The sequence below is a fragment of the Phaenicophaeus curvirostris genome, chromosome 2 (genome assembly GCF_032191515.1).
Source record: "Phaenicophaeus curvirostris isolate KB17595 chromosome 2, BPBGC_Pcur_1.0, whole genome shotgun sequence".
NCBI lineage: Eukaryota > Metazoa > Chordata > Aves > Cuculiformes > Cuculidae > Phaenicophaeus > Phaenicophaeus curvirostris.
The window spans coordinates 115,725,985-115,749,384 of record NC_091393.1 but is presented as its reverse complement, the minus strand read 5'-3'; the positions used below and the strand labels follow the sequence as shown (position 1 = coordinate 115,749,384).

General features: G+C 47.1%; 2 protein-coding genes across 3 annotated transcripts in view; both read left to right on the top strand.

The window, feature by feature from the left end:
• Positions 1-4,832, top strand: part of HPCAL1 (hippocalcin like 1) — a 48,179-nt gene extending 43,347 nt beyond the window's left edge. For both annotated transcript variants that reach the window (XM_069850524.1, XM_069850525.1), the window contains exons 3-4: positions 754-859; positions 3,623-4,832. In XM_069850524.1, coding sequence (XP_069706625.1) covers positions 754-859; positions 3,623-3,720 — 204 coding nt within the window. In that variant the 3' untranslated portion in view covers positions 3,721-4,832. The remainder of the gene's footprint in view (positions 1-753; positions 860-3,622) is intronic.
• Positions 1-23,400, top strand: part of KLF11 (KLF transcription factor 11) — a 469,199-nt gene that overhangs the window by 348,686 nt on the left and 97,113 nt on the right. The gene's annotated exons all lie outside the window — the stretch shown is intronic.

The following is a 23,400-nucleotide window of genomic DNA, read 5'->3' as shown; positions in this document are numbered from 1 at the left end:
AGTCAGTGTCAACTGTGAATGAAAGACTGTAGTATATCTTCATCCCCTGAAGGCTGGAGGCACATATCGGGGGGGCTGTACTGGGGGGATGTGCTTGCCATCCACTCTGCAGCTGAGATGTGTTGCCAGTGCACTGCAGGGGGCACTGGGAGGCACCTAATGCATCCCCCCAGTGCCCTGGCGGTTGGTCCTGGTGGCTGAGTGGGGAGGTGAGCTAGAGCTGCAGGTAACCTAAAGAGATCTATTCTTTATCCACACTCTTCTGAGTCTGAAAATGCTTTTCCTTACCTCTCCACAAAGAAAAACACACCCACTCCTATATATTCATACACACATGTAATCATGCAACACCCCCCACACATATCCCTGACTGAGTGTACATTAAGAGCCAGTAAGTATGTGAAGAGGTGATGGCTTAGCCTAGTTGCAGAAAACAGAATTACACACCGTCACCTCCTGTATTTTAGCTCAGTCCTGCTTGTACATTAACCCAGACCCCGACTTTCAGTTAAACTGACCCAGCAGTATGGAAGCTTCCTTTGAAGTGCGAATGTATACAAGAAAGAAAAATTAGAAAAGCTGCAGTCAGAAATTCCTGTTTGTTTTGGTTTAAAAAGTCCCGCAGCTGCCTACCAGGATCACCTGCCTTTTTTATTGCTACAGGCTTAAGTTCTTTTTCTGAGTCCTGATGCTTTATCGTTTTGTTCATGTTTTTCCTGTACCTTTCATTTTCTTTTTTTTTTTAATACTCAGGCAATCTACAAAATGGTGTCGTCAGTAATGAAAATGCCGGAAGACGAATCCACTCCCGAGAAGCGAACAGACAAGATCTTCAGACAGATGGACACAAACAATGATGGTAGGATCTCCACCGGGCACCCCTTCGTAGTGTTTAGAAATACAGGTTTTCTCGACCAGCATTGCTCCAAGCAGAGGATGGTATTTGGGGCAGGGGGACAGAGGCCAGGGACATCCCCACTGGCCTTGGTGATTATCTCCGGTCCATAATGAATAGGGTGAATAAGTGGGCAGTGAGTGAGAGACTTTTGCTGCTGGGGGGCTGAGAGGGGATCATCCCTTCATGACTGAATCCCCTTCTGCAGAGGCTCCTCTGAAACTCCCCTGAGTCCAGTGTCTTTGGATTATTTTCCCTTGGCATAGCACAGACTATGAGTTTTTGCTCCTGTTGTCCTTGGCAGGGTTGCACTCCTGGTCTTATAACTGGTAATGCAGGTCAGGAATGTGGTTGAAAGCAAAAATTCCCCTGGGTCTATAATACTTATTTTCTGTGCGTGTTTATGGTGTGTGTATGTATACACATGGTTGCACACAAACCTGCAGTGTGCATGTAGGGGGGATAGAACAGCTCCTGAGCCAACCTGATACATTATCCGACAGCATTCCTGTCACAACACCTCCACCTGAGCCAGCTCGTTTTCTTAAGCTCAAGCTCAAAAAACACAGGCAAAATTGAGCAGTTTCCGCTTGCCATCAGCCTGCCGATGTCTCTCCTCTTGTCCCAGTCGAGGTGGAGCTTTCCCTCAGAATTACCGTGGCAGTGACCTACGTGGCAGCCGCCCACATTGAAATCAGGAGCTGTATCTGACTGATGTGCTCAGCAGGAGCAAAGATTTGGTTCTAGTGCTGAGATATGGAGACCTGGAAAGATAGGATCTTATGTACAGAAACGTTTTTATTTAAGAGAATTATTGGCTGTGTTTTGGCATGTGCTGCTGCAACCCCTGGGGCAGATTCCTGGCCTTGCTGAATTCCTCGAGTATTTTGCCTTGGACTTCAGCAAGACCAGCATTTCATGCCTCATGTAGAGGGCCCTAAAATAACTTAATTAAAGTGTTTTTATTCTGTGGAAAGTAGCGGCACATGCAGATGTGTGACAGAGTAGTGGTCACAAAATCTACCACATACATCATCCATCTGCTGTACCTTGTAGCTGAAATAAAGTCATCCTGTTCCCAGTAAAATGCCAGGCCTGCCAGCCCTGCAGTGCCCAGCAAAAAGTGGACACAGGGAAGCGTGTGTGCTCTTGGTGGCTAGAAATGCTTTTTCTTTCCCATCTGGCTGTTGGACATTGGAAACAGATTTTGATTTGTGCTTTGCTTTTAAGCCTTGCAAGGAGAGAAGAAAATTATTAAGTATCCTGTTAGTTATAAGTACTCTTTTCAGGCTGATAAAAACTTCTAAGAAAATACTTGGTTTGGGAACATTAGTTTAAAAGCCAGAAACTAGGACAGAAGCTGCCATGTTTTGGGGTTTTTTTATGTAATTTCTTCAAGAGAAAGGTTTGCTCATTCTTTCCCACTCAACCTAATTCAAGTGCTGGCCACGGAGCTCAGTCCTCTCCCTGTTCCTGCAGCAGGCTGGGAGCATCTTGAGGCTGATGGAAGGTGGTATAAGCTTGTACCTCCCTCGCTTTGGAGGCACGTGACCAAAAGTGGCAACACGCAGGGACCGAGTGCAAAATGTTCATGTGTAGGTCCTGCCTGTCTCAAGTGGAGCAGTTTGTGTTGGGTGGAGGTGGCCCAGGAGTGTCGTGTGAGGCTGAGGGTAGGCTCTAATTGGAGCATGAAGTAGATGGGAGATCATTGGATGTGGTGTCAAGGATGCAACAAATGTTCGTCTCCTCTGGTTTGTAGGGAGAACAGTTTAATTTATTGTTTATATTGCTATGGCTTGTCTCTGCCATGGTTGAGAGTTGCTGGAGTAGAAGGGTGTGGTGATTGAAGGCAAGGCACAATTTGCTTACAGGCTCCAAATGGCATTTGTGGAGGGGACTGGTCCTGAGCTCAGGAAAAACCTGCGAGGAGGCTGGGTCACCTTTGGATGAGGTTTGGGAGATCAGATGGGACCTTTCCTCCTTGACATACCATGGATCTGTTGGAGCCAAGGGATGCTGGGATGGTTGCTCCTCATGGTTGTTCCTCCAGAGATCACCTTTTCAGACCCACAAACTGTTAAGGGGTTGATTTAAGTCAGTGCATCTGACCTAGATTGAAAACATATAAACCGCCAACACTCAGGGTCAATATGTGGCAATAGGTTTCTCCCCAAGACTGACTTTTCTTGCTGCCACATAAAACTTATCCCATTCCAGAACCCTCTGCAGTGCACGGGAAGTGGCTTCTGGGTGCAGAAGCCATCACTGCTCAGCCCTACATGTCATAACAAACCGTGAGAATGCAAAGTGATGACATTTGGGATATTTAGGATTAAAATGTTGTAGTAATATGGGTGTAATTGTCAAAACGTACATGTGTGCAGCATACTTTGTGTTCATGTGTTATGTGGCTTAGATAGTCTGATTGTGGGCAAAAAGCTTCCAAATGATATAAGAACAGTTGTTTTTATATTTGGTACTGTCTTTTTAAATAAAAAATAATAATTATTATGCTAGATTGTTTTTCAGAAGAAAAATGCATCTGGGCTTAAGGGCTTGAGTAGGATTTGGCTGCTGTGCATTGCACTAAATTCCCCTCAATGCCTTTGTGATAGATTAAATATACATATGTTGCTTCAGTGAGGAGGATTTTTTTAAGCAACAGCGACAGTGAAAGCAGCAACTGACTTTTTTTATTATTTCGATTTTGTTTTTCCTCCCTTTCAGGTAAATTGTCGCTGGAAGAGTTTATCAAAGGTGCCAAGAGCGATCCCTCCATCGTGCGGTTGTTACAGTGCGACCCCAGTAGTGCGAGCCAATTCTGATTAAAGCGGACAGTGTGCACAGAGAATCTTGGCTTGTGTCCTTCAAGCTTTGCTCGCAAACGGATGCCTTCTCAACCATCCCTCCACACTTTGTGGATAAGGTCCCATTGCCAGATTGTGTGTGTGTGTGTGTCTGAGCGAACCAGCCCTCGCTCCTCTCACTAACACCAGTGCAGCTCTCCTTCGGCAGCTCCGTTTCTGCTTCCCCATAATGTTACAATTCACTCTACACATTTTAAACATTAATTGAAAGGTATGTTTACATGCAGCTATAAAGGGGTTCAAATGGCTGGTGAGATACCACTTCACTTAGTCTGTAAGAAAGGTGATGTTCTGGTAGTTCCCAAGAAGGTGCTAGGTAGGACTTTTACCAAGCACAGCAGGTGGTGGATAATTTATTTTGCTTCAGAAATGACTATGTAAAAAAAAAAAATAAATATGTGGACTGAATGGAGTAGAAAGTTCAAATAAAAAAAAAAAGGAAAAAGAAAAAGGAAAAAAAAAAAAGCAGCTTTCCTGGGCATGGTTCCAATTTTCTTTTTGAGGAAAATTGCTTGCACTTATCTAATGGTCTTTACTTTCTTTTAATATATATATAAATTATATATATATGGTGAAGTAAAATTTTAAATATTTAGGTCATCTATTTAAGGCATAAAGTAGAATTCCAGCTTTTGTTTCTTCTAGTTGTCTGTGATTTATTCATATCTTGGAGATTGTTTTTTTGTGATATTTATGCATTAGCGAATTGCTGTTCCAAGAGAAATGCATGACTAGCAGTTTGTGGATATTTCACTCTGTTTAATTCCTGAATGCAAATATTTGTTCATTTTTACTGTCAATCATTCCAGCGTTACTGTATTAACAAAAGACCCAAAAGGAGTTCATCCTCATTTTGTATTTCTCAGTGGAGTCCTATTTTCTGGTGATTGCTGCGTTAAATGGCTTTTGAGTGCCCCAAGGTGATGTGACTCGCACTGCTGTTCTTGACTTGGCTACACCTTCTCCCTTTTGCTGTCGATATGTTAATAGTCTTGTGCATTCCAGTGTTATTTAATATCTGCCTAATGCCAAGAAATATTAATTGAAATAAAAGACTACTTTTCTTGTCACTGCCTGGCTTGGTCTGACCCATGGAACAAGTTCCTAGCGTTGCGTATTTAGGGGAAGGACGGGACTGGGTCCTTGCCTGTTGTGTCACCATCTTGTCTGAGAAATAGAATCATAAAATAGTTTGGGTTGGAAGGGACCTTAAAGATCACCCAGTTCCAACCCCCCTGCCATAGGCAGGGACACCTCCCACTAGATCAGGCTGCCCAAGCCCCATCCAACGTGGCCTTGAACATCTCCAGGGATGGGGCAAACACAGCTTCCCTGGGAAACCTGTTCCAGTGCCTCACCACTCTCATCATGCAGAAATTCCTCCTTACATCTAGTCTAACTCTGCCCCTCTCCAATTTATACCCCTTCCCCCTTGTCCTATCACCACAAGTCTTTGTAAACAGTCCCTCCCCAGCTTTCTTGTAGCCCCTTCAGGTACTGGAAAGTTGCTGTAAGATCTCCTCAGAGCCTTCTCTTCTCCAGGCTGAACAACCCCAACTCTCTCAGCCTGTCCTCATATGGGAGGTGCTCCAGCCCTTGGATCATCTTTGTAGCCTCCTCTGAACCCATTCCAACAGCTCCATATCCTTCTTACGTTGAGGATTCCAGAACTGGACACAATACTCCGGATGAGATCTCACAAGAGAGGGACAGAGGGGCGGAATCACCTCCCTCGCCCTGCTGGCCACGCTTGTTTTGATGCAGCCCAGGTACGTACATTTTTGGGAGCATCCTCTTGCAGCTGGGTTAGTGTCTATAGGTGCCTGTGAGTTCTGCTCCATCCCGGCTGGGTCCTAGGCAAAAGCATTTCTTTGGCAAAGACACCAGGTAGGTGACAGCTCAATTTTTGCTGAATGCAGAGCAGTTAAAGGTTATGAAGGGAAAGCCAGTGGCCCACTGGCTGAGCTGTTTTGACCACAAACTTAAAAAATGGAAGTATCTTGGCTTTGTCAGGTATCAAGAATGTCTTGTTGGAATGATGTTTGACATTGGTAGCGTAGAGAGCAGTTTTCCTCATGTTCTTCAGGTCCGCAGGTAGCTGCTTAAGCCTGTCCTCTCTGAAGATAAAGTATCAACAAATTATTTGGCCTGAGGTTAATATTAAGCATGTAATCAAGGGATTTTTGCTGTGTAGAATGCCCTGGTAGTGGTTAAGTTCTTAATACTTTAATATTGAAATATTAAGGGATTTTTGCTGCGCAGAATGTTCTAGTAGTGGTTAGGTGTTCATACTTCAATATTAAAAAAAAAGAGATTGTTGCAATATCTAAATAGAAATGCGTTGTTAGGTCTGACTTGGTCTGTAATACAGGCTCATGTCAGTGCTGCCAAGCAGAACAGTGTGTTCTTTTTTTTTTTCCCCTAGAAATTCAAATTTGGCCTATTAAACCTTTCAACCACAACACCCTGCCGATGAGTGCAACGCTGGAAGGGAGGTTAATCAGAAGCCCACCTGCTTTCCCTGGGCAAGGCCAGCAAAAAAAGTGAAATATTGAAAAAAAAATATTTCCATGGTTGCTTGTAGTGTGTCTCCAGCCTATTTGCATTCTTGCTGTCTGTCTGCCAGATGTGGTGTTAAAGATACTGCAGATATTCTCATGCTAATAGCTCTTTGCACGGACTGGGTAGTGGTTTAGATGCATAAGGTTTAGATGCAAATGGGCCACTGTGGGCTTCAGCATCTCTCTACACTTATGAGAACGTGGAAAAATATCTCTGACCTTGTTGCAGGATGGTGCCTCTGAGAGGGACCGCAGCGTTTGAATCTTGTTTGTGTGATCTTAAAATGAGCCAGGCGTATTTTTAGTCAAGCATTGCACAATATCCTTTTCTTAGGTACCAAAGATGTAAAAAGTGTTTTGCTGTAGCATTCATAAATGCAGCAGTTCTTCTGTCATCATTCTCCTACTGTTGTAAGTGGGACTTTTGTCACCCTTTCCACTTTTTCCTGGTATCTCTCCTCTTCTGGTTTCCACTTCTGTCTAGAGTGAGTAGCAAGTTTAATTGGGTCTAGGCCAACTCTATGACCGACTCGCCATGTCAAAACTCTCCAGAGGGACAACTCTACATGGAGAGCTCCTAACCGTACCCTTCACCCTAACCCTCCCCACAGGGAGGTGGCTGTGGAGAGTTGTTCCTTTTTGAGTTTGAGTAGCTGTTTAACAAAGTCCAAACTCTTCTTATGTGAAAAGATAAAAAGAAAAAAAAAACCCTACATACAAAAGCTCTTTTGGACCTTGTTTTTGCAGAAGCAAAATGAGAGTCTGAATTCTAGTGGTCAAAAAATTGCTGTTTCTCTGACTTTATCATTTTTGCGTGGAAATGTGCCGAGGTATCCATGGTGGAGTTTGCTGCCTGCAGCAGACAAGCCTCTGAGCAGCCCCACGCAAACACTGGGATTGTCTCACTTCCCTCAGCCCAATTCTTCCACCTTAAAACTCCACCTCTTAAATCTTTCCAGTCCCAGGTTTGACTTTTTTAGGTTGTCCCTCACTGCTTTCCCAGCTTTTTAAGAGTTTCTTCTTGTCAGGGCAGGGTGGGTCAGCTCTCTTTTGGACGGGGGCTGGCACGGGGTATGCAAGAAAGGTGCTCCCAGGTTGCCTTTTGGAAAGAGAGCGAGGAAGATGCCTGGGAAAGGTGATCATGCACGGCATCCCCAGGGTACCGGGGAGTTGCTCTGAAGCCTGACAAGGCTGAGCTTTTCGAAGGTGGTTTCTGATGCAGGGAACTATTTGATTACGGGCCAACTGAATGCTGGAAAGGGTTTTATCTGCTGCTGCCAAGCAGCTCTTTTAAGAAAATCAGACCTGCTTCAGAGGCTGACGTTGTGCATCCACAATCACTGGGTAACTTTGAATGTATTGGCTGTGCTTTGAAGAGCTCCTCTGAGGACACGTCTGCTTCCCTGGCTGGTAACGAGGACTAGGAGGGGGGAGCAATTTCCAGGCTCATCCTTCAGGATGTTTCGTTTGAGAGTTAATCCAGGTGGAGTTCAAACCTGATGGATAAATCAATGAAAAGCTTGCAGAACTTTACTGCTCATCCAGCTCCAGGGGCGTCTTCTGCGGGGACTGATGTATAGGGGGGTTAATCACTTGTGAAATGATGTCCTTGTGATTAGTAGAAAACTCAGACTTGTTAAGTGTCTTCAGTGTTTGATGTTTTGGTGAATTGTAGATTTAATCAAAAATGGAGTCTAACTTAGCAAAAATGGAGTTTAGCACAAAAAACCCCAAACCATCAGCCCTTCCATTGTTGCCTTGCTTTAATAAGCTATGTAATTATTTTCTCGCCACAAAGATACCTAGCACTCTGAAAGCTCCAGCTAATTACTACATAAATTCAGGCTTTTCTGTATGAATTGCAGGTCCTATTAAGCTAATTCAGAATTATGTCATTGCCTTTCAAATTAGGTTAGTGTCTGTCTGCTTGGAGCTTAACTCCAGCCTGGGTAGTAGACCCGCTTGATTTGCTCTTGCGTTTCTGTGTGGCCAGGTTTGCATTGGCCCTTCCTTTTTAAATAAGGTCCTTTGCAACATATTTTTATCATATTTTTTAGCCTCTGAGTAATAAACTCCTGCAAAGAACAACACAAGCATTTCTGTAGCCACCAGGCAGATGGTCTCCATGGATAGTCTCCGATCCATTGTGCAGGGCAACATCTATTCATCTTTAAAGGTTAGGAACAGCCACTGATTTTAATAGTCCAGTGGGCAGGCTGGCATTTTGAGATCCTCAGGCTGTGTGATAGCAGATATATTGCTGATTAACACTGTAATTGCTGTTACCTCTTGTGAGAGGAGAGATTGTTCATTGAAAAGAAGGAAGAGGGGAGGAGAAGAACAGAGCATCTCTGTGTCTAAGACATGCCTGCATGCTGGGAGCAGTGCACCTGGAAGCAGCCCTTTGTTGCTCACCTGTATGAAGTGTGATGGTTTGGAGCCAGACACGCTTCTGAACGCTTTCATGGTCACTTTGGTTAAGGGGCGGCCACTGCGTCACCAGAGGATCGGGTTAATCCCAGGCTGATGGCCGAGTCACACAAGTCAGAAACCACTGGCCAGAAGAAGGAGGTGAGGAGATGTCACAGTGGATGCCTGGTGCCTTCAGAGACGCAGGGGTAAGCCCACAAGGTTATTGTGACAGGCTAACAGCAATCTGGCTCTTCCTGATGGTGGAACAATTTACCTCAAACCAAACAGTGGTTGGGCTGTCACTAGAGGGAATCGCCTCTCACCTGTGGATGAGAAGCAAAGTCCCCACCTCATTCCTCACTGTGCACCTTCCCACACTTTGGTGTTTGGTGTTGCTGGGGCTCGAGTGGGTCAGGGCTGACATCCTGGGTCATCCTCAGCTCCCCCAAACCCTCCCTGCTTTGAGCACATCTTTGGAGTCCTCTATCTGGTACCGGGCACCAGGAGCTGCCTCCGGTCACTGCTAGATCACAGCTGTGCTTCTGGGTCCAAACCCCAGCATTTTTTAACCTCTCCTGCACTGCTTTGCCCGGGACCTTGGCAGCTTTCTTAGCCTTAACTGTGTCTGACATTCAGCATGATGGAACTTGGTGCAGAGGGCGAGTCACACCCTTAAATCCAAGTTTGTCACAGATGTATTATAGTGAATATGACAAATTGCATCCCAGATGAAGTTTAGAATCATAGAATCACTAGGTTGGAAAGGACCCACCGGACCATCGAGTCCAACCATTCCCATCAATCATTAAACCATGTCCCTCAGCACCTCATCCACCCATCTTTAAACACTTCCAGGGAAGGTGACTCAACCCCCTCCCTGGGCCTCTGCTCCTGGCACCCAGGCCATTCTGCAGGCAATGAGGTGTAAGCAAGTGAGCCTGTTTCTCCCTGGTGGTGCTGGCTGTGCGTGCTCTTCCCCAGCAGTGGGGATGGAGTTGCACTGCAGAATAGAGGAGGAACAGGGACAGGTCCTGCCTTGGAGTCCTGTATGGTCAAACTCACAGCAAAACCTCATCATTTTTACCAGATTGGAACACCGGTGTCTTTCCAGTGGCTATTTGCATTTTGCTTTTCAGATTTAAAGTGAAAAAGTACCCCAGAAACCCAATGTGAGTATAGATGCAGCCAGAGTTGCATCCAGGCTTTCTCCAGCAAAGTCTAGAGAAAAGGAGGCTGAGGGGAGACCTCATCACGCTCTACTACTTGAAAGGAGGTTGCAGTGAGGTGGGTGTCTTGTCTCCTTTCCCAAGTAATGAGTGATAGAACAAGAGGAAATTTCCTCTAGTTGCAACAGGGAAGGTTTAGACTGGATATTAGGAAAAATTTCTTCACCGAAAGGGTTGTCAAGCACTGGCAGAGGCTGCCCAGGGAGGTGGTTGAGTCACCTTCCCTGGAGGTGTTTAAGGCATGGGTGGATAAGGTGCTGAGGGACATGGTTTAGTGGTTGATGGGAATGGTTGGACTCGATGATCCAGTGTGTCTTTTCCAACCTGGTGATTCTATGATTCTATGATTGTTCTTTGGTGTACTAAAACCTCTCTAATACATTCCTTAGCTTGTTTGCAAAGGAAGAAAGTTCAAACGACCCTGTCTAGTTGGTATCTCCAGTGTGGGTACTTGCAAGAAGAAATGCCCTTTTCTTTCCATGTAGGGGTTGAGAAGTTAGGCAGGCAGCCTCCCTAGGGTTTGCTCTTTTTTGCTTCTACAGACCTATGTTGCTTCTGAGGAGTTTTCTACTGCATCTTCACCATGGGGAAGGTGGTGGCTGAGGTACCCAGACTCAGAGAAGCGTGCCAGCTAACTCTCACAATTAGAATGCTGGCCCTTTGCCTCTTATGGAGAAACACAGAAGCGGTACAGATAATCCTGTGCCTGAAACTGGGATTCATCTTCCATTTGGGCTGTTTCTCCAGGGCAAGATGGCTTTGTGAGTGTTTTAGGAGCAGGCAGGGGAAAGGCCACATGCTGAGCATCACAGCATGGAGCTGAGGAGCACTAATCTCGCAGGAACACAAGGATTTCCCACCGGCAGGAGTCACAGGCTGCATCTCCAGCTCCACTAGGGATCCTGTGTGGATCCACTGCTCTTACCAGCTTATTGCAAAGGTGCAGTGACAAAGTGGTGGTGGGAGAAGAGACCTTTCCTCCATCTGCCAGACCCAGCTGGTGCGAGAAAATGCCTGCTCCTGGGGCTGCAGTGATGGCTGAACCTCGCAGCCAAGAGCCAGGTTGCCACTGATTTTCCTCTTTATTCTTTTTCATTACTTTCCTGGACCCTTTTCAGGGAAAATCATTGATTGACTGCTGAGCGGATGCTGTGGGCAGCAGGCGCAATGCTGGCAGCTGGTTCCTCAGGGAAAGGTGAGCACAATGACTGTGTCTTAATATGCCATTAATTACCAGGAACAAAACACAAACACTGCACATGCTTTCCTTGGAGAAAACAAAATAAACTCAGCTAATTTAGATGTTAGCGTTGCACAGCCATGGTTGCTGCTTTCCTTCTGAATTATTAATACGTGCGAGGCTTGCGACAAGCAGGTTTGATGCCTGATGAAGGACACGGGTAGCAGCAGCGCAGGAACAAAGTGACACCGAGGAGCAGGGCTGCAGATACGCTGGGGAAGGTGCCAGTGGTCTAGAAATGGCTTGCAAGTCTGGGGTTCTCCCCGCAGCGTGTCATCCTCCACCTGACTGTCATTGCATGCAGTGATACCCCAACAAGCTGCTGCTGTCAAGCATGCCAGCTGGGTTGAGGAGGCTTCTTTGGGGTACTGGCTTTGGAAGCTCCCTTCATGCCCACTGGGGGAGTTCTATGGGCTAACAATAATGAGGAAAGTGCTTTGTTTTTAAGCGGGTTTGGCTTAAGCCGGCTTAAAGCCAGCTGCTGAACCCTTCTGAGTTACTTGGTAGGAGATTTTGCAGCCACTCCTCCCTGAGCTCCTGCTCCGTCTGCACAGCCGAGCTTCCCAAGCTGGCTCCCACGGGGCTCCAGCTCTCGTGCGAGGATCCCAGAGTCTTTTGGGGCTGAGGCATCATGGGTGGCAGCCATAAAACTTGCGAGACTGCTCAATCAATGCAACTCGACAAGCCCAAGTCTCCTCAACCCTTTAATAATCATAGAATCATAGAATCATGAGGTTGGAAGAGACCCACTGGACCATCGAGTCCAACCATTCTTATCAATCACTACACCATGTCCCTCAGCGCCTCGTCCACCCATGCCTTAAACACCTCCAGGGAAGGCGACTCAACCCCCTCCCTGGGCAGCCTCTGACAGTGCCCAATGACCCTTTCCATGAAAATTTTGTTCCTAATGTCCAGCCTGAACCTCCCCTGGTGGAGCTTGAGGCCAGTGCTGCTGGAAAATGAGTAAAAAACCAGGAAAACAAAAAACCAGGAGTTTTTTCTTTTTTTTTTCTCGAGTGTGATGCTTTCCCATGATGCTTGTGGAGGGAGATGCTAGCCACTCTGACTATGCTTCCAAGCGGCTTCTCCTGCGTCCACCACATGGTAACCTGGTGATGCTCCTCAGGCAGCAGGGCCTGGGGCCAACTCAGTTGCTATGGCAACACCCAAAAAGGAGCCAGGAGTTGAGTATTTTTTTCCTCTCATAGCAAAGCAACTTCCTAGAAGAGAAACCTCACCTTCTGTTTTGAGGACTTTGCCCTCCAAGTTCACTTTCTCTCTGCGGTTCACAGCTCCTATGCTGGCCAGGATGCTTGGATGGATCAAAAAGTCCCTGCTGAGAAGTGTGTGTGCGACCATGCATGGGATGGTCTGGTGAGGAGGCAATGGAGGGGACCAAAGCCTCGTTTCTCTGCTCCGTTGTAGCAATTGTCTCGCTAAGTTATTTGTGGGGCAATTGTGCTTTGCACTCCCCCACATTTTAGGGGGTTTTGACACCATCCAGAATACAAGGAAAGGGCCAAAGGGGGCTATGAAGGATATTTATAATGAATTTCCATATTTTGGTAGCTGATGTCAGTGAGGTTTGTGCTACTTTTTCCATTTTCATCATCAGTTTTCTAGTTTTAATTTCTCCTGTGCGAGCTGCCTTTTTACGCTGCTTCCACCTACCTGCAACTTTCAGGGCTCTTACTCTGCTTGTGTTTTTAAACTTCCTTTTCACACTTGAGCCAGCACCAATTGCTGCTAATTCGCACCCCAGCCCACACCCGCATGGTCTGGATGTGCCACAAATCCCCGTAAGCCTCCTCACAGCTGAGCCTGCCTGCAGACCAGAGGCAACGGTGACAGCCGTGCAGTTTGCCAGGATGAGAATCCCTTGTTTGCATGTTCTCTCTTGACAACGTAGCGATTTTGGACATATCCAATCATCAGCAATCAGCATTTTGAGTGACATGAGCTGTCAAGTGTCCTGGAAACCACAGCTTGCTGGCTGTGACTGGGAACTTGGTGGTGTGGAGCCAGGGGGGCTCTAGCTCCACACACCTCAACGTCCTGCTGAGACATAACACCTTGTCTGTGTTTGCCTGTGTGCACGTGTGCTTGCATTTAAACAGAGCATTGATTTTCAAATTGCTACCCTGCAGGTCCGATGCTGGGCACACGGGCAGGCTCTGGCAGTGCACAAGCATCTGTGGCATGGAGGTGTGTGTGGATGGGGCAGAAAAATATTCCATCCTGGACAAAGCTACCAAGGCATGGAAATACAGGGTGCCATGAGCTGGAGAACAGGCCTTATGAGGAGCAGCTGAGAGAGCTGGGGGTGTTTAGCCTGGAGAAGAGGAGGCTGAGGGGTGACCTCATTGCTCTCTACAACTACCTGAAAGGAGGTTGTGGAGAGGAGGGAGCTAGCCTCTTCTCTCAAGTGACAGGGGACAGGACAAGAGGGAATGGCCTCAAGCTCCGCCAGGGGAGGTTCAGGCTGGACATTAGGAAAAAAATTTTCATGGAAAGGGTCCTTGGGCACTGGCAGAGGCTGCCCAGGGAGGTGGTTGAGTCACCTTCCCTGGAGGTGTTTAAGGGGCGGGTGGATGAGGTGCTGAGGGGCATGGTTTAGTGTTTGATAGGAATGGTTGGACTTGATGGTCCAATGGGTCTTGTCCAACCTGGTGATTCTATGATTCTAACTGGTAACACCACGAATCTTCTCTTTCTCCAGGGCTTTCCCGCAAGCTTTCATTGACCAGGACCTTTTGCACAAGTACAAAATTCATCGGCAAGACAGGGACGAGTGGGTGTGAAGAAGAGGATGGGACTGGCAGTGGAAGGCTAAGTGTGACATGCAGCCTGTGGACATGACGGCAGCAGATCTCCCACGTAGGAATTAGACCCGCCGAGCAAGGGGGCTTTCTGGAAACCATCCACCACTCAGCTGACACCAGCAGCAGAGGATGGAGCTGATGGCACTGGCAGCACAGTTCATTGCTGTGGTGCTTTATAGTATGTACAAGCACTTTCCTAAGGATAAAGCTAAATGTCCTGCCTCTGGGTTTGCATTGTTCTCCCCTGCGCTCAATAATTCCCCTCTCTGTCCTAGAGCACGAGTCACTTCAGTCTTCACCTCATCAGCAACACAGCTCTGTCCTATGGGCTTTTTCCAAAGCAAGACTGCTATTTGATTGCCTCCTCGATAATGTAATTTAAATCACCCTTCAATTACCAGTCATTTCTACACCTTATGGCAATAAGGACAAAATAGCCCCTTAAATGAGAGAAAGGTGCTTCTAGGAAATGAGTTTAATTTCTAACAGGTTTTTTTAGAAGGGGCTGCTGATTTTGGCTCAGTTAGTTCCTCTGCTGCGGATATAGGAAGGAAAAGGGCACAAATAGGAAAAAGTGGAACATCTCTGTGTTGTGCTCTGCACCGACACAGAAAAAAACTTTCTGACTGCCGTAGGAGGCAATGGGAGGCGACTGGGGCACTGTGTGGCCCTGCCTGCTTCCTCCCTTTGCCTACACCAGAAGGTGACAGCCACAGCAGGTGTGTTTTTCATAGAATCATAGAATCACCAGGTTGGAAAAGACCCACCGGATCATTGAGTCCAACCATTCCTATCAAACACTAAACCATGTCCCTCAGCACCTCATCCACCCGTCCCTCAAACACCTCCAGGGAAGGTGAATCAACCACCTCCCTGGGCAGCCTGTTCCAGTGCCCAATGACCCTTTCTGTGAAAATTTTTTTCCTAATGTTCAGCCTAAATCTCCTCTGGTGGAGCTTGAGGCCATTCCCTCTTGTCCTGTCCCGTCACTTGGGAGAAGAGCCCAGCACCCTCCTCTCCACAACCTCCTTTCAGGTAGTTGTAGAGAGCAATGAGGTCTCCCCTCAGCCTCCTCTTCTCCAGGCTAAACACCCCCAGCTCTCTCAGCTGTTCCTCATAAGGCTGGGACTGCACAGTGCCCTCTAAAACCTGAGGGTTTTAATGCTTAATTAAAAGTTAGTTGGTAATGAGTCCTGAAGGACATAGGAGCCCGTGCCCTACTACCACGCACCTCATAGAAGAGCAACGAGATTTGCCCACCAGCTTGTTTTCAGGTCATGCCTTTTTCCTTAAAAATAGGGGAGATAGAGGAAATCTAATTTTAATGTAAAAAATAGTGATGTTGAAAGCGTTATGACCCAGCTGCAGCGAGCAGCATGGTGGGATTGCCAAGCTCAAGGACGCATTCCAGAGCTCTGCCCAGGGGATCAAGAGGATTTTTGGTACTTTAGAGAAGTGTCTGCGCCCTTAGCAGACTGGATGGATGTCTCGGATGACCAAGTAGGGATTAACAGAAGAATCCCACAGGTATTCCCTGTTGTGTCCTGGGAGAGAGGAAGGGGTTGCACAGTGACAGCCTGAACAAGGAGAGGTTGGATGAAACCAGTGCCAAAAGACACTTGCTCTGACTTTAGATTTCACATATAAAAGGTGAACTGAAGTGAATGGCTTTGACCAAGGCATGGTTTTACCTTCATCTATCTACCTTACACTAACAAGCATTTTTTTCATCTCAGAAGAATGATGTTTTACTATTTATGCCACCAGCGTGGCAGTGAAAAATCAAACTTTAACAGTTCATTTCTTTAATCAATAGCTGAAACCAGAGTCCACCCCAACCATGGGTGACAGCCACCCCAGGCTGAGGAGCTCCCACCTCCTGAAACACTGCAGGAAAGGCTTTTTTGACAGCCTCCCAAACCGAACAGCAACAAATTGCTTGGATAAGGCGGCACTCACCTGACTGCACCTAAAGAGCAGGAAGATGAGAGTGTAATCTCACGTTTATATCAGCCACGGTCAAACATGTTACCAGACCATTATCAGCTTTTTGCTTTTTTTTTAATGACTCTGGGGCACAATCTAAGGACCTCTAGACCGGTAAGCCTGATGTCCGAACCAGAAAAAAAAACAAATTGGTAGAAACTATTGCAAGTACAGGCATTGCATATCCTAGGATAAATGTGATGTAATAGAATCATAGAATCACCAGGTTGGAAGAGACCCACCGGATCATCGAGTCCAACCATTCCTATCAAACACTAAACCATGCCCCTTAGCACCTCATAGGGAAGAGAGAAGATGGGCTTTTATAAATGGAAGTCTTGACTGATGAATCTATTTGTGGTTTCCACAGGAACAAATGGGTAAGATTCCTAAATAGTCTTACAAGAGATAGATAGATAGATAGATAGATAGATAGATAGATAGATAGATAGATAGATAGATAGATAGATACAGAAGGACAAGGATATTTGCTACTGATGCAGGATTGCCTAGCATAATCAGAGATGGCACAAAATATTGCAGAAGTGTTTCTCCACAATGGTGAAAGGGCAGTGAAAATGTTAGTGAAACTACCTATTATTAACTACAAAGAAAAGATTTAGGAAAAAATACAACTATTTATTCATGCACTTTGAGGTCCAAATTAGCATGATCTTGGGATCACTTTGTAGAGATCTGAAAATCTCAGCTCAATGCTGAACTTATGCCACGAAAAAGCTTTTGGGGAGGCTGTGGGTTTCAGATGTTAGTGAACTGGCGTTCTGCCTGGAGAAGAGAAGGCTCCAAGACCTTATAGAGACCGTCCAGTACCTGAAGGGGCTACAAGAAAGCTGGGAAAGGACTGTTTACAAAGGCTTGTAGTGATAGGACAAGAGGCAATGGGTATAAACTGGGGAGGGACAGATTTAGACTAGACATAAGGAGGATTTTCTTCACGATGAGAGTGGTGACGCACTGGAACAGGTTCCCAGGGAAGCTGTGGCTGCCCCATCCCTGGAGGTGTCCAAGGCCACGTTGGATGGAGCTTGGGCAGCCTGATCCAGTGGGAGGTGTCCCTGCTGATGGCAGGGGGTTGGAACTGGATGATCTTTAATGTCACTTCCTACTCAAACCATTCTATGATTCTATGAAAAGGGTTCCCTGGTCATCACACACATCATACAGGGTTAAGTTGGCCTCCAAAACTCCTCTGCTCAGGCAAGTCCAGTCCTCCCTGTGCATCTTATGTGCCCATGTTTATGTGCCTCAGCTCCTCCCATGATATTTAAACTTTCAGGCTACTTATGGAAGCGGATGCCTGGCTAAATCACATACAGTGTCAGCGGTACCCATGCAGACCAACGGCAAGGAGATCCACAGCTGCTTAATGCCAGCAAGGAACATTTTGATCAGCCCATCTTGACCCTGTAGATAACACAGGTCAGCAAATCTGCCTTGGTAATTTGTGTAACAGGCTTGTACCTTTGGCCCGAGGCTGGAGACTATGCTAAACATTTGCCACCGGGCTCCTGAGAGTGACATCAATACTCTTCTGTCTTAAGTCTGGTACAAGCTCCACTGCATCCATCTTCCCCAAAGACAAACTGTGCTTCATTGCATGGTATTGCTCAGGGCAGAAAAAATCTCATTAGGCACTAGCAACTCAGCACTTAGAACTCTGAGTAATAAATAGCTTGAGTTGTGCTCCCTTCCACTTCATCTGGTGAGACCGCTCCTTTAATCCTGTGTTCAGTTCTGGGCCCCTCACCACAAGAAGGATGTTGAGGCTCTGGAGCGAGTCCAGAGAAGAGCAACAAAGCTGGTGGAGGGGCCGGAGAACAGGCCTTATGAGGAACGGCTGAGAGAGCTGGGGGTGTTTAGCCTGGAGAAGAGGAGGCTGAGGGGAGACCTCATTGCTCTCTACAACTACCTGAAAGGAGGTTGTGGAGAGGAGGGAGCTGGGCTCTTCTCCCAAGTGACAGGGGACAGGACAAGAGGGAATGGCCTCAAGCTCCGCCAGGGGAGGTTCAGGCTGGACATTAGGAAAAAAATTTTCATGGAAAGGGTCCTTGGGCACTGGCAGAGGCTGCCCAGGGAGGTGGTTGATTCACCTTCCCTGGAGGTGTTTAAGGGGCGGGTGGATGAGGTGCTAAGGGGCATGGTTTAGAGATTGGTGGGAATGGTTGGACTCGATGATCCGGTGGGTCTCTTCCAACCTGGTGATTCTATGATCTTTCCTTTTTCCAGCACGGGGGGGCTGGTGGGAAGAAGATGATTGCACGGTGTCCCTGTTTTTTTCTAGGACAGCACTGGGAAGCCAGGCTAGCGGAGATATGCTCTGCCTCCCTGCAGCCCCACTGGCATCATCTGCCCAAGCAGGGTGGTTTTCTTCTCCAGGAGGGGCCAACAATGAGAGAAACTCCTGGTTTCTCCCAGGACACCTCTCAGGGTGCATCCACACCTCAGCTTACACCCAGGCTAAGCCATTCAGCCCTGGATATAGCAATGACCTCCACCTTCCACATGCAATAAGCCCTGGGAGATATCAGTCCAGGGAGTCTCCTGCAAACCCATGGACTCGGTGGCATCAGGCAGAAGGATCCCTGGGGCTGCTGGCAACACATCTGGAGGGGTGTGTCCTGAGCAGGGCGTGCTGATGCTGTCTGATCTGGCCTCTTCCCTCCTCACCATCCTCCCTGCAACTCAGAAGCCAAAGATTTAAGGAGTTACTTCCCTGCAAGCACAATTTCATTCTAGGCCTCCCTCGGTGCAGGTCAATTTATTTGCTGGTAATGAATAAATTCCCCCTTTTCCCCAAAAAATGAAGCGTGCAGGCAGTGACCACAGCCTAGGGAAGGTGCCAGAGCTGAAGGCCTCGGGCTGCTGAGGAGCAGGTGGCAGCAGACACCCAGTTTTGGGAGTAGGGAGGGAGGAGATGGAGCAAGGTCCTTACACGGGCTGCTGCTGCCATCTAGCCATGTCACCGCTCCCGTGCAGCCCCTGCCCACACGCCCTTGGCAGTCTGTGCAAAGTTACTGGCTTTCTGCAGCTTTCCTCTTCTGAGCCACCAAGGAGAAGGCAGCTTCTAAGGCCCCTTCGTTTACCCTGCCCTTTGCTGAGACTGCTGCAAGACCTTGGAGCCGGGACACGCAGCAGCGCAGTGGACAAATCGGAGCTGGACATGCCTTCTGCCTCTCCCCTGATCCCCGTGGCCGTGGGCTTGTATCCAGCCACAGCTGTGGGCCCACGCCTGCTGGGTATCAGCCTTCTGCCCAGTGAGATGCACCTCCCCTGGGGACGGACACCCACCATGTCCTCATGCGGACGTGGGCGTTGGACCCAGCAGGACATCTAAGAGGTCTTTTCCAACCGAGCGGTTCCTGGACTTCAGTAAAACCTTTGACACAGTTTCTCACAGCATTCTGCTTCAGAAACTGTCAGCCTCTGGCCTGGACAGGCGCACACTCTCCTGGGTGGAAAACTGGTTGGCTGGCCGGGCCCAGAGAGTGGTGGGAAATGGTGTGAAATCCAGCTGGAGGCCAGTGACAAGTGGGGTTCCCCAGGGCTCAGTGCTGGGCCCGGCCCTGTTCAATGTCTTTATCAATGACCTGGATGAAGGCATCGAGTGCACCCTTAGCAAGTTTGCGGACGACACTAAGCTGGGTGGAAGTGTCGATCTGCTGGAGAGTAGGGAGGCTCCAAAGGGATCTGAACAGGCTGGACCACTGGGCTGAGTCCAATGGGATGAGGTTTAACAAGGCCAAATGCCGGGTCCTGCACTTGGGGCACAACAACCCTGTGCAGCTACAGACTAGGAGAAGTCTGTCTAGAAAGCTGCCTGGAGGAGAGGGACCTGGGGGTGTTGGTTGACAGCGACTGACCATGAGCCAGCAGTGGCCCAGGTGGCCAAGAAGTAAAATAAGAAGCAAATCCAGGGAATTGGTTTATGCCATCTCCCATAGAGTAGCTTTGCAGGATTAGTGATGTTAAGTGATCATGGACACAAGCTAGAACCAGGGAGATCAGGCTGGGTGCAAAGAATAATTTTTCTCATGAGGACCCAAAACCCCTGACAACAGCAAACAAAAACTAACCCCAGGAAAGATAGAAGAGAATAAACAAAGTCACAGAAATAGCTACTGGAAAAGCCAAGCCTTGGACTGGGCTCTAAGCAGGAAGATGCAAGCTGACAGGATAATTGAGGTAACAGCCTTAAAGAATAAATTTTTAAAAGGCACTCATTTTGAAGGTTTCTGTATATTAAAACCCTCTAATCTTCTGTTTCCTGTATCGGTTAACAGACGGGAAGCAACCTTTGTTTGGCTAGGCTTCTTTTCTAAACTGTGCAGTAGTTTAATTATTACTTTTTACATACTTTTTCCTTGTACTTTCTTATTTGCAGTTGTTCTCTCTAACAAAATCTTGCTCATGCTGTGGTCTAACATGGGGAGGGTGGGATTCATTTGAAAGCTTTCAATTTCTCCCCTTTCTCCTGCCTTCCCTGTCTCTGACAGACAGAGGGGAGTCTAATGCTTTTTTATTTTTTAGAGCTGAGCTCCATCTTGAGGGCTTTTGCTTGGCTAATTAGTCACTGCATCCCTAGGATCTCCCTTGGCTCCAGTCAGAGGAACACACTCTCTTCGTTTGCACTCAGGTATAAACACCCCCCTGGGGGCTGAAACCCACATGGCACAAGCAGATTGAGTCATACAGCACCTACCTCCTGGGGAGCCTGGTGAGACATCCTGGCAGGGTGCAGGAGGAATTTCCCTCCCCCGAATCAGCAGTCTCCACAGCAAGTTGGATTTTCTTTTGCTTTTCATTTTGGTCAGATGTTTTAACAGTTTAATATAAATTTTGACTGCAGGGAAGTGGCACAATCATTTCTGAGAATTATTTGTTGAGCTGTTGCAGTGAAATGCTGTTGCTACTGATGAACTATAGTTAACATCAAGTAACAGGAGTTTTAAAGCAGAAATTCTTTTATCTATCAACACAAAAGACTGTTTTCTTCTTGTCCTCACAGTAAGGGCAGCAGCATCTCCATTATCTTACTTAAAACTGCATCCACGTTTTCCCATTTGAGCACTGCAATCCTATTTCTTACAAAAGTGCAAACCTAGAGATAAATACCTTTTTCTTCCCAGCTAGTGAGCTTAGAAGCCAAATATAAAAGTGTGATGCTTAAGCCCACTCAATGTCCAAATCCTGTTCTTCTCCCCAGGTAGGGGAGATTTCAAGGATGGATGAAAGAACACCTGTAATTGCCAAGTACTTTGGGAATCCATCCTGCTGAGCTGCTCCAGCTGCCCTTTCTCAGCTCATCTGAGTGCTTCCTGCACTCCCAAGGTAGGTAGAGTGACCCTGCCCTTCCCCAGCAGTGGTAAAGTGTGGGCAGCAACCCACCTGGGGCCGATGGTCTCTTTACATCACTGGTCTTTAAGTGTCTCTTCCTTTGCTGAACTGCTGTGCAGCCTTGCTGTCTCTTGACTGGAATACAACACAGCATCACAAATGCAGGGTGAGCCAATTAGTCCTGTGCAAAGCACCCTAAGAATGTGAATTAAACAGTGCATAATTGAAAGGCACTTTTTTTTTTTTTTTTGTGGAAATACTGTGAGGAAGACTGGGACCAGATCCCTAAAATGAGGAAGAAGGAGAGTTGATTTCAGTGTGCTAATGCTTTTGTCATTAGGTAAAGATCACTGGACTGAGGAAAACTGTTCCTGTAGTATGAGCATCAAGAAAACCATGCAAATAAGTATCTGATATTAGTTGGAGTGTAGCGATACTTGCAAGATGACACGGACATACACGAGACTGCAGTCCCCGAGGGAGCTCCTTTCTTCAGGCAGTGCTCAAGCATTTGCCAGTAACATGGGTGGCCTCTCCTCATCAACATAGGTGACCTGGGGTTGTCTAGCCAGGAGAAGAGGAGGCTGAGGGGAGACCTCATTGCTCTCTACAACTACCTGAAAGGAGGTTGTGGAGAGGAGGGTGCTGGGCTCTTCTCCCAAGTGACAGGGGACAGGACAAGAGGGAATGGCCTCAAGCTCTGCCAGGGGAGGTTCAGGCTGGACATTAGGAAAAAATTTTTCACAGAAAGGGTCATTGGGCACTGGCAGAGGCTGCCCAGGGAGGTGGTTGATTCACCTTCCCTGGAGGTGTTTAAGGGACGGGTGGACGAGGTGCTGAGGGGCATGGTTTGGTGTTTGATGGGAATGGTTGGACTTGATGGTCCAGTGGGTCTTTTCCAACCTGGTGATTCTATGATTCTATGACTCAAAGGCCCTTCAGTGTTCATGTCCAAAGCTCTCACTTTTCCATCAGTCCTCAGGTTCACCCTGTAAAGGGCAACATCATGTTCATGGCTGTACCCCTCAGCCTTCCGAAAGTGGCACTGCTGTGGTTTAGCTGCCCTAAACACCTCCTGTGTGCAGGGGACTACAAAGCTAGCAGAGACACAAAAGCTTGCAAAATATAAGGCTATTTATTGCTCTGTTCTCCTTGTATTTTCAGGATTAGTCAGAAGTGTTTTAACTAGCAGAAGCTGAATTTGGATTGTAGGCATCTGTGACATGGGTACTGAAATCAGTCCATAGTCACCAAGATACCAACTGCCTTCAAAGTGGGAAGAAAACCAGGGGGTGCACATCAAAGCTAGGGACACGTCTCTAAATCAAATTACTCTCATTTCTTTCAGTATTGATCAGTGCTTATTTCAAAAGAAAATTAAAAATTGTAATTATTATTGCAGTGGCTGATGATCTTTCACTTTTTGACAAATGATATATTTGTCTAAGCTCTTCTTGCAATCCTTGTGGATATTGATTTTTTTTTTTCTGTTGTGGAAGAAAGTTGGTTTTGATCTGGAAAGAAAGCTTTCCATTTCAGATTTATTGCAAACTGGTGCTGTGTTTAGCTGAAAAAGGTAAGTTTAAATGACAGTCCTTGCTGGGGGTGAGGGCAGTGAAGAGCTCTGCCTTTAGCTCCGAGTTTGTTCCCAGAAGGAGCCTTGATCCTGTAGGTGGAGCTGCGGGATCCCTGCTCAGCTCTGCTCTCATCTCCGGGTAAGTCTGCTGGCCCAAAGGTGGTGGCAGGCTTGCCTCTTCCAAGGGGATTTGTGCACGGACACAGTTTATTTGCAAGGCTTGTGTTGTAGCCTGCAAGTCAGCAGCTTAAAAATTAAATTGTGACTTAAGTGCTCATGCAGCAGTGCAAGGTCAGTTTGTCCCAGAGCACACTTTGCCATAGGTATCTCCCTCCCCTCCGTGCCCCTTTCCGTATTCTCCAGACTCTCACTAACACGTTCCCACCTTAGATTTTCCATCTGATCCAATTTCAGAGGACCAGTGTTTCTCAACTTCTTTTGGTATACAAAACTAAGT